This window comes from Bufo gargarizans, chromosome 9 (genome assembly GCF_014858855.1).
Source record: "Bufo gargarizans isolate SCDJY-AF-19 chromosome 9, ASM1485885v1, whole genome shotgun sequence".
In the NCBI taxonomy this organism is placed as follows: Eukaryota; Metazoa; Chordata; class Amphibia; order Anura; family Bufonidae; genus Bufo; species Bufo gargarizans.
Window position 1 is genome coordinate 111,695,311 of NC_058088.1, and position 11,697 is coordinate 111,707,007.

General features: G+C 45.8%; 1 protein-coding gene across 1 annotated transcript; it reads left to right on the plus strand.

Moving 5' to 3' along the window:
* Positions 1-105: 105 nt before the first annotated feature.
* LOC122946647 (cytochrome c oxidase subunit 7B, mitochondrial) lies at positions 106-7,811 on the plus strand. Its single transcript, XM_044306402.1, has 3 exons — positions 106-243; positions 3,273-3,397; positions 7,598-7,811. Exons 1-3 carry the CDS (start codon positions 207-209, stop codon positions 7,673-7,675), a joined length of 240 nt encoding a protein of 79 aa, XP_044162337.1. The 5' UTR covers positions 106-206; the 3' UTR covers positions 7,676-7,811.
* The last annotated feature ends 3,886 nt before the right edge of the window (positions 7,812-11,697 follow it).

Below are 11,697 nucleotides of genomic sequence, written 5' to 3' on the forward strand. Positions count from 1 at the left end.
GCTATATAGTAACATTATGTGCCCCATCTGCACTGACTAACCCTTAGAAAGTGACGGAGAACTACAAGTACCGGCATGCATTGCGCTCAGGCGGCACGCGCTACTGAGCGGTGACGTCAGGAGGGGGCGTGTTCACGCCAGGATATCCTGATCAGCCATTTTGTTTTCCTTCATTCGCTTCAAGGGTACAGCAGAGAGGTAGAGGCATGTTTCCTTTGGCGAGGTCCGCCCTGTCTCTGGCCGGTAAGTTGCCGGCGGTGGCTCCTGGGCTCACACTGAGGGCGGCGCTGCCTGCAGTGCAGTCCCGGCTCCCTCATTCATATGGTCACTGTGCTGTCTCAGTGATACGGGTCTGACGTGCCGGGTTAGTTCCGTGTCATGTCTGCACGATAATGTATATGTTATACTGTGTGTTCCCCTGACCCCCCTGGTTATATCCCGTCTCCTACTCATCTAGCGGTAGGTGGCTGTGACCTGTGTCAGGCCGGGTCACCTTGGTGCCCCATACGCCCTTCCGTTACCGTCGTGCCCACGGTGCCGAGGAGAACTAGAGGTGTTGTCCGTGGCAACCAATCTGAATGCTGCTTTCATTTTTGGATTTGCTTTCATGAAATAAAAGCTGAAATCTGGTTGCAGTGGACAGCGCCCCCTCCTCTGTGTGCAGGGAGGTCATAATTGTGCCCCTGGCTTACTGTCATACATCAGTATTACTGCACACAGGGGATGTTCTCTGCCTCATCTACCCCTCAAAGCTAGGTGGGAAGAAAGCTCACCTTGACCCCTTGGGTTACGTTCATACAGCATTATTTTTATATGGATTTTCTGCACAGAATTCCACCAGAAGGGAGTCTGTCGTCTCCTTTGAATGTTTTGCACCGATCATATCGTGATTTAGCACAGCTGCTCAACCATTGTTTTCTATACCAAAATTTTGATTCGGTTTCAATACCATAAAGTATTGTGATACCCGATACCACGCGGAAAAAGAACACCAAAAAAAGCTGTGTGCGTTCCTCATTTTATGGAACCTCTGGCCCACAATAGAACAGTACGATCCTATTTTTTGAGGGATCAAGGTGACTAAAAAAAAAGGTGAATTGTGCAGTTTTTCTTTTACGGTGTTCACGGCATAGGACTTTTAAAAATTTTTTTTTAATAGTTTGGACTTTTCAGACGTGGCGATATGTAATGTTTATATATTTTATATGTAAAATTGGGAAAGGGGTGATTTGCACTTGCCTCTTTCACACTTGCGTTGTCTGGATCCGACGTGTACTCCACTTGCCAGAATTACACGCCGGATCCGGAAAAAAACGCAAGTGAACTGAAGGCATTTGAAGACGGATCCGTCTTCAAAATGCGTTCATTGTTACTATGGAAGCCAGGACGCTATTAAAGTCCTGGTTGCCATAGTAGGAGCGGGGAGCGGAGGAGCGGTATACTTACCGTCCGTGCGGCTCCCGGGGCGCTCCAGAATGACGTGCGCATGGATGACGTGCCATGCAATCACGTGATCCATGTGCTTGGGGCGCCCTGACGTCATTCTGGAGCGCCCCGGGAGCCGCACGGATGGTAAGTATACTGCTCCCCACTACACTTTACCATGGCTGCCAGGACTTTGGCGTCCTGGCAGCCATGGTAACCATTCAGAAAAAGCTAAACGTCAAATCCGGCAATGCGCCGAAACGACGTTTAGCTTAAGTCCGGATCAATGCCTTTCAATGGGTATTCATTCCGGATCCGGCCTTGCGGCAAGTGTTCGATCTCTATCGGGGTGAATAGGATCCCACACTCTCCCTGCTGCCCTGTGCATAGTGCACACAGCAGCAGGGAGCTTACCATGGCAGCCAGGGCTTCAGTAGCGTCCTGGCTGCCATGGTAACCAATCAGAGCCCCAGGATTACACTGCTGGGGCTCCAATCAGAAGCTGCCACTGCCACCAATGAGGAGGGGACGGGACCCTGTGGCCACTGCCACCAATGATTAATACTGGGGGGGTTGAGGGGAGAAGGTGCACTGCGCCACCAATGATGATTAACATTTAATACCTGAGGGGTTAGTTGCCCCTAATCGCAGCTCCCCGCCAGCACCCGCCTTCTGGATTTGTATTAAACATTTGCTTTCATTGGTAGCACAGTGCGCCCGCCCCTCTCTCCTCACTGGTGGCAGCGGCACAGGGGGGAGGGAGAGAGTAACTCCTTCTCCCCTGTGCTGCTGAGGAGAACACGGAGCGTGCTGAGAGCCGCAAGCTCAATGTTCTGATACTAGTATAAAAAACTGGTATTGAGGTCGATACCAGACAAAAGTATTGAAAATTCGATACCCGAAACAACCCTATGCCAATCGTAGAGATAGTACCTGTCTTGTGTTTTTCACACGTCCACAAATGGGGGGGGGGGGGGGAGGGGGAGAAACTCTTTATAACAATCTGCAAATTGGGGCCTGCAAGTGCCGAGGTCCCTTTCTGCTGTGCCCAGATAACCGCTCCCCTTTGAGTCCTTTGGTCTGCCCTCCTCTGCTTAGGCATCCTCTTCCACTGGTTTAGATCTCATGTGAGCGCCAGTCATCGCTGGGCCCGCTCATGCGCACTGCTCTGCCCACTATGGATAGACCATCAATATTAAAATCCCAGTGAAACCCTTTAAGAAAAATGCTTCCAACGTGCTTCCTATTGTTTTATAGAGGTTATCCCATGAAACGCATTTATCGCCCATCCACAGGGCAGGTGATAAATAATGGATCCTGAGGGAGGGCAGTTCTGAATGCTGGCATTCCCTGTGGTCCGGGGTCCTTCTCCACACCTCTATTCATTTCTATGGGAGCGGGGTATGTTATCACCTATTCAGTGGGTAAATATTTTCTTTCTTTAGAAGACGACACTTTAAAGGCATTTTGCACTTTAAAACGGGGTGGTAACCCCCTTCCCCTCATGTGTAGACCTTCCCCATAGGTACACAACCTCTTTAAATTGGAAAATGACCCATGTTGCATTTTTATTTCCATTTTCTAAATTTAATTGTGTGACATGAAAAAACCACATGGATTAGCTCATTCAACTAGAATAAACTACGGCAGAAGCGCGCCCATAAAATCCGCTAACCGAGCATGTTCACCCATGCCGATGCCACACATCAGCGTCTCCTCACCTGTAGTCTGAGTAAAGCTTTCCTCATGATGTACATGTGCCTGTATATATCCGGACCGTGCATGCTGTGGTCAATAGATGAATGGGTTGGGTGCGGTACTGATGACAGGTTCACTTTGTCTTATAGCCCGTGGCGTGCAGAGGTCCATCTCCAGGCAGACGCATCACAAAGCTGCTCCTAACTTTCATGACAAGTATGGAAACCTCATCCTGGCATCTGGAGCCCTGTTCTGCGTCTCTATCTGGGGATATGTAAGTATTAGGAGATGTGGGTGGTTGCCCAGGAATGAAACCCCCCTGCACCACATTCACATGTGTCAATGTACTGGCGGGGATGACCAATGCCATCCAGGTCTCACAGTGACAGGGCTTGTATACGATGAAGAATGTCCCCTCGGAAATGACCAGGTTTATCGACTTTTTTCCTACCAGCCTTTTTTATAGATCTGTAATCAAGGTTGATGTGAAATACACCACTTAGGCGATGGGCCCTGAGAAGCAAGCACATTCTTATTAAAAACAGAAAAACAAACACTGCTTTGTGACAGCTGGGCGCAGTAAAAAATAGCAGCACGCTCGACCTTGTCCTTGTGTAGGTTCCACCTTGAAGCCTTTTTTCGCACTGTACACCAGGAGTGGAGATCTCCTTTCCATCCCTGGTCATCTACGTGGCTCCAATATAAGCTTTCACTTCAATTGCTCAGACCACTTTTTTAAAACTGTTGGCATACTGTGGGTTTGGAAATCCGCACAGCAGGTCCGTTTCTATTCAGAACAAATCCTTAGTGTCCATGAGAATTGTATATTCTCATCAGGGTGGATTTGATTTAAATCACCATTTGAATCACTAGTCAGTGTTGTAGAAATATTAATAGTTGTAATCGGCTCGCATCAAAGTTTGTGTAAGGAAAAAGGTAAATCCCTGTTCCCTTAGCCAGAGCCAGGTGTTACCATATTGATTGAATTCTTGCTGAACACTCCTCTCCTCCCGCTCAGTCTGTCTTTTTTTATTTACTAACAAAAGGTGTAAAAGGGGCTGGCCCAAGACGAGGATACAGGAAGTGATGACATACAGGAAGTGATGACATACAGGAAGTGATGACATACAGGAAGTGATGACATACAGGAAGTGATGACATACAGGAAGTGATGACATACAGGAAGTGATGACATACAGGAAGTGATGACATACAGGAAGTGATGACACCATCATTTAGAATAACCTAGCTAACAAACACATGTATACTATAACCTACCATTACCACTGGAGCTAATTTTATCCAGCCTTGCTCAGTGATGAATGGCAAATAAAATTACTATGATCCTCATGCAGGTTTATTTACAGGACAGCGTCATTATCTCCCGAGGCTGATCAGGCGCACTAGAGACAACAAACGCACGTTCCTTTCATATATTGGACTCTTAACAAATGCATCCACGCCAAGCAAATAAATCCGCGTCTTGCACGGGGGCCCTAGCCGGCGTCCATATATCAGCCAACAAAACACTGCTCTGCTGAACACATCAGTCTCCCACAGCCCAGTGCTTAGCACATGGACCATTCGACGACGGAGACCTCTGCACCCAGCAGCTGTGACAGGACATACACAGGAAGATATCCACTCCCAATGGTTTACCCTGACACTGAGAGACATGATGACAATACACAATATATTAAATACACATCCTAATAAAATTTCCACAACATCAGTAAGGCTTAATTTAAATCATAGTTATAGTTTTCTACATAAAGACTAATTCTTGCTGGTATAACTTATAATATGCAAGTAGATGAAGATTTTTAGAATAACAACTTTTCATATTACAAACGCAAAAACACAAAATGCAATCGCACTCTGCCCTGCCTTTATGCTGGATGTTGAATGAGGCATTGGTGTACATTTTGGCCAAAGCGTAATAAGCCACTCGCCACGTCAAGGTCGCCTTCATGAGTGGTCCCTAACACTAGTTCCTACCTTTTATGGGCCATGACAGCCACACACAGTCCAGGGAGCGCATGTACAGCATGCACGCCAAGCACACGCTGCTTTTAACCCCGTCCGGTGCCATTACAGCTTTCATCGGATCCAGGGATGCAAGTACCAACATGCATGCTGAGCCCACTATATACTTCTCCTGGAGCCAAATGGCTACTGGTAGGCGCTATGAAAGCAGACTCAGTTTTATACTGACTTTAAAACCAGCCTCCAGTGCATACTAACTGGTCAGGTGTGCATGACTGCTTGGAGATCGCCACGCCTCCAATATATACTACAAAGAAAAAATATGGGGGATTCAGCCTGCACAACCCCTAGCAGGTGCAGATTGCTATGGCAAAAGTCAGTATAAAACTGAGTCTACTTATATAGCACCTACCAGTAGCCATTTGGCTCCAGGAGAAGTATATAGTGGGCTCAGCATGCATGTTGGTACTTGCATCCCTGGATCCGATGAAAGCTGTAGTTTGATTAGGTTGATTCTGCATTCATAGGTTTGTAGAATAGAAGTTAGGATTAAGGTCTCTTTCTCAACTCTGTTCATGTTATACCATTTTTGCTGTGAAGAGGCATGTCATCTCTGCCACTGATGCCCCGTTCGCTTTGTTCGCCCGCGAACACATGCGATCTGCCATCTTAACTGACAAGTCCGGCGAGGCACAGGTAAGTCCTTACCGGTGCGCGAGCCGGTCTGAAATGAAACGCGGTCTCCGGGTGCAGGCAGTTCAGAGAACAGCCCGATGAAGGCCTCCGGCGGCTGTTCTCGGAACTGCCTGCTCCCGGAGACCACATTTCATTTCAGACCGGCTCGCGCACAGGTAAGTCCTTACCTGTGCCTCGCCGGACTTGTCAGTTAAGATGGCAGATCGCATGTGTTCGCGGGCGAACACTGCGAACTGGACCTCACTGATCTCTGCTGAGTCAAATTCAGTTTTGAGAACTAAAAGTAAACCAAGCATCGATGATAATGTTGGCAGAGAAACTGCCCAATCTTGCAAAAACCTCTGGAAGAGCATGATATTGTGAATGGATTAATGGCATTTATTTGCCCCAAAAAATTAACATATACAGCCTTATTCTACATAATTAAAAATCTAATCTTTATTTCATGATGGAATAACCTTTGGATGGTAATATATTTTCCTCCAAAAAGCATTTTATATTAAAAAAAAAATCTGATTTTAAATAAAAATCGGTTTTAAAAAAAAAAGTTAAAAAATGTTTAATCATTGATTTTTATCCACCCTGATTCTCATACACTTTGCTGGTACTGCCCCACACTGCGGTTCTTCTGCACGGAGTCAGCCTCTTGGGCTCCAGTCTTCAGGATTGGAGCTAAAGCTGCTGAGTGACATTACATCCCATAGCAATAGCATCCTGAATATAGGAGCCCAAGAGGCTGAGCAGAGAGCTCTGTGTTCAGCTGGTATCAGCAGCAGGCACCATGCCCAATATTCTCTAATCAAGGAGACCCACTCCCATCTCAAAACGGAAACCCCAGCAGGTGCCACCAGGAATGGAGGGGTAGCCGTGCATGGACGACTCTCCATTTCAATAGGACATGCGAAAATAGCCCTATGCGCTTACCATGTTTTCACATGTCCTATTAAAGTGAATGAAGAGATGCATATCCTGTGGATATGCCATAAGTTGTCCAGATGGGCAACCCATTTAATTTATATTTAACCTCTTTACTGCCAAGAACTTACATTAGCCATTGTAACGGACATTTTTTTTATTCTGGCGTCTTATACTCTGGCTTGCTGGCATTAGAGACGCCACAATTGTTGAGGTGTCTGTGTGCCAGAACTGAAATGCGCATCGGCTAGGAGCTGGCGTAGGTTTGAGGTATGATTTATGCCAGTGTTTTTTAGCGTGAATACTAATGTGCTGGCTAGGCCTGGCCTTGCACCACCCAGTGCCTCCTAGTTTTTGAAAAGTGGCGGGTAGGCTGCAAGTCAACTAAAAATTGGCAGTTTGCGCAAGTAGGGCTTGCACAAAAAATGTTCAACTCTTCATGCCAGAATAATGGCAGAAGACTAATAAATGTGACCTTAGAGTGCTGCTTTGGCTAGAATATAAGGGCCAGGGCTTTGTCTAGATAGAAGATGAGCTCTATGTGCTGCCAGATGTGCAGCACCACTGCAACCATAGATTAGTATCTCTGGACTATAACCATTGGGGGGTCACAAGTTTAGATGGTTTTTCCTGTATGAATGTGATAAGCTGCATGAAGCATAGGTCATCTCTTGGGATCACTTAGAAACCTGTAATCATTGAATTCTGCCTCACCAGCGATCATAATGTTGTGCTGTACTTTGTACCTTCTGTTTGCCTATTATGCCGAGTATGTAGATCCGAAGAATCATTACATGATAATCCTAGCGTTTGATCCTGCAGAGGAAGAGGCGCTATGTTTATTCGATGGCTGACTTTATGTATGTTCCTATTTTAGGTGATAACACAGACTGGAATTTGCTGGAACCTGTCTCCAGTCGGTAAAGTTACTCCAAAGGAATGGAAGGACCAATAAGACAGACACGGCTGTTTTACACTTACCTCCAGTACTTTTAACAAGCTTATGCTTTGTACATACCTTATCTGTAACCTCATTGTCCCGTCGTATGGTGATGAGGTTCCTGTTGTAATAAACATGGAACTAAATGGAAGTGTTTTTTTGTTCTTAGTCTTTATTTCCATGTCGGGTTGTCAAAAAATCATGACATGAGCAGAAAATAGGTTAACAGCTCTCATGCTGGGGTTAGAGCGCCCCTTATCTGTACTCATGCTTATCTAGCAGAATGTTTGTAGTTCTATGTTGATGGGAGACCCTTCTGAGCCTATTATTCCCTGGAGATTATAGCCTGTCAGTGTGCTGTAGTCTCTCAGCTGGAAGAAGAGAGAGGGGATAAAAACTGGGCACAGATGCATCATTGTGGAGAAAGTCTACTCAAAGGTCCCAGTGGATGAAAGGCTAAAACCCCTAGACCATAGTCGGACTACATGTATCCATGAGCACTAAACTCCCAAAGCATAACATCCTAGGCCAATTGAAGAGAAACATGGGCTGAACACCTTGAGATTGCCAACTATTGGAGCCCTCTCCTAGGTAGGTATGTATGTAGTTTTTGGACCATAAGGATATATTTATTATTACAGAAATAACCTGTACAATAAAAACCTTCTAAAAATGCATATATCAAACAAATAAGATACAATTGGTACCAAGGATTAAAATAAACATTAAAAAATAAGAATACTGGTATCTGTATTGGTGCCCCTATTCCCACAATGTTGAATAGCGTAATGTACAGTGATAATAAGTAGCGTTCAGAAATGTCTCTTTAGGCAACCAATTAGTTGTACTGAAAAATCACTGTTCATATGTTGAATACCTCAATGAATGCAGGAGGATGATGCGCAAAAGGACAATAGTAAAAAGTCCATCCGGAGTTTGTTACTTATTCAGCTGTTTAACATTGCCGCCAAGGTAAATAAAATAATATTTCCAGGTTCCTACCTGTCTCCTGGTAAGCCGTTCCCCCTGAGACGTATATTGCTCTCGTTGCATGAGGAGCGAGCGGTGCCGGCAGCACTCAGCGTCTCACGTCGCTCGCCTCGGGTGAATTACGTCACGTTATCGCAGGATTATACAAACAGGAGTGATATCTTGTCAGCGGCGTCTGTTGATGTAGGCTGTATCGGTGGTTTAGCTGAAAGTCTTTATCGCATGGCCATGCAATATTTCAGTAGATGTTCAGTTGACTAGGTGGGCACTTTTCCTTTTACCAGACGCGTTTTGGGGCGTCTACACCCCTTCCTCAGCGACCACTCCACTTAAGGAGAGAATTCCTTCCTGACTCCAATCAGGCAATCGGAATAACACCCTGGATCAACGACCCCTCTCTAGTAGCTATAGCCTGTAATATTACACTCCAGAAATACATCCAGGCCCCTCTTGAACTCTTTTAGTGAAATCGCCATCGCCACCTCCTCAGGCAGAGAGTTCCATAGTCTCACTGCTCTTACCGTAAAGAATCATCTTCTATGTGTACAAACCTTCTTTCCTCCAGACACAGGATGTCCCCTCGTCACAGTCACAGTCCTGGGGATAAATAGATGATGGGAGAGATCTCTGTACTGACCCCTGATATAGTTATACATAGTAAGGCCTCTTTCACACTTGCGTTGTCCGGATCCGGCGTGTACTCCACTTGCCGGAATTACACGCCGGATCCGGAAAAACGCAAGTGAACTGAAAGCATTTGAAGACGGATCAGTCTTCAAAATGCTTTCAGTGTTACTATGGCAGCCAAGACGCTATTAAAGTCCTGGTTGCCATAGTAGTAGTGGGGAGCGGTATACTTACAGTCCGTGCGGCTCCCGGGGCGCTCCAGAGTGACATCAGAGCGCCCCATGCGCATGGATGACGTGCCATGCGATCACGTGATCCATGCGCTTGGGGCGCCCTGACGTCACTCTGGAGCGTCCCGGGAGCCGCACGGACGGTAAGTATGCTGCTCCCCCGCTCCCCACTACACTTTACCATGGCTGCCAGGACTTTAGCATCCCGGCAGCCATGGTAACCATTGAGAAAAAGCTAAACGTCGGATCCGGCAATACGCCGAAACGACGTTTAGCTTAAGGCCGGATCAATGCCTTTCAATGGGCAAGTCTTCAGGATTTTTGGCTGGAGCAAAAAGCGCAGCATGCTGCGGTATTTTCTCCGGCCAAAAAACGTTCCGGTCCGGAACTGAAGACATCCTGATGCATCCTGAACGGATCTCTCTCCATTCAGAATGCATTAGGATAATCCTGATCAGGATTCTTCTGGCATAGAGCCCCGACGACGGAACTCTATGCCGGAAGAAAAGAACGCAGGTGTGAAAGAGCCCTAATTTAGATCTCTCCTGAGTTTTTTTTTTTTTTTTTTTTTTTTTTTTTTCTAAAGTGAAAACCCAAATGTTGATCTTTCAGGGTACTGTAGTTGCCCCATTCCAGTTATTATTTTAGTTGCTCTCCTCTGAACCCTCTCCAGCTCTGCTATGTCTGACCTGGTCACAGGAGCCCAGACCTGTACACAGTACTGTGTGGTATAGCTAAGTTTTGCCAGACAGACACCAAAACACTACAAGCAGCGCTTTGGTGTCCGCCTCCAAAGCAGAATGGAGACGGAATTGATGCATTCTGAGTGGATCCTTTTCCCTTCAGAATGCATTAGGGCAAAACTGATCCATTTTGGACCGCTTGTGAGAGCCCTGAACGGCTCTCGCAAACGGAAAAGCCAAAACGGCAATGTGAAAGTAGCCTTAGTTGTGTGCTGGAAAAAAAGCTGCTGCCGAATCTACTTCCGGTTTCCTTGTTTTTTGGATGTGATTTTTTTATACCTACAGTTGCAAGAAAAAGTATGTGAACCCTTTGGAATGATATGGATTTCTGCACAAATTGGTCATAAAATGTGATCTGATCTTCATCTAAGTCACAACAATAGACAATCACAGTCTGCTTAAACTAATAACACACAAAGAATTAAATGTTACCATGTTTTTATTAAACAAACCATGTAAACACTCACAGTGCAGGTGGAAAAAGTATGTGAACCCCTAGACTAATGACCTCCAAGAGCTAATTGGAGTGAGGTGTCAGCCAACTGGAGTCCAATCAATGAGATGAGATTGGAGGTGTTGGTTACAGCTGCCCTGCTTATAAAAAAGCCTCATCAGTTCTGGGTTTGCTTTTCACAAGAAGCATTGCCTGATGTGAATGATGCCTCGCACAAAAGAGCTCTCAGAAGACCTACGATTAAGAATTGTTGACTTGCATTGCATAAAGCTGGAAAAGGTTTTAAAAGTATCTCCAAAAGCCTTGCTTTTCATCAGTCCACGGTAAGACAAATTGTCTATAAATGGAGAAAGTTCAGCACTGGTGCTACTCTCCCTAGGAGTGTCTGTCCTGTAAAGATGACTGCAAGAGCACAGCGCAGACTGCTCAATGAGGTGAAGAAGAATCCTAGAGTGTCAGCTAAAGACTTACAAAAGTCTCTGGCATATGCTAACATCCCTGTTAGCGAATCTACGATAGGTAAAACACTAAACAAGAATGGATTTCATGGGAGGATACCACAGAGGAAGCCACTGCTGTCCCAAAAAAAACACATTGCTGCACGTTTACAGTTTGCACAAGAGCACTTGGATGTTCCACAGCAGTACTGGCAAAATATTCTGTGGACAGATGAAAACAAAGTTGAGTTGTTGGGAAGAAACACACAACACTGTGTGGAGAAAAAGAGGCACAGCACAACAACATCAAAACCTCATCCCAACTGTGATGTGTGGTGGTGGGGGCATCGTGGTTTGGGGCTGCTTTGCTGCCTCAGGGCCTGGACGGATTGCTATCATCGAAGAAAAAATGTTTATCGAGACATTTTGCAGGAGAACTTAAGGCAATCTGTCCACCAGCTAAAACTTAACAGAAGATGGGTGTTGCAACAGGACAACGACCCAAAGCATAGAAGTAAATCAACAACAGTCAGAGTCCTGACCTCAACCCGATTGA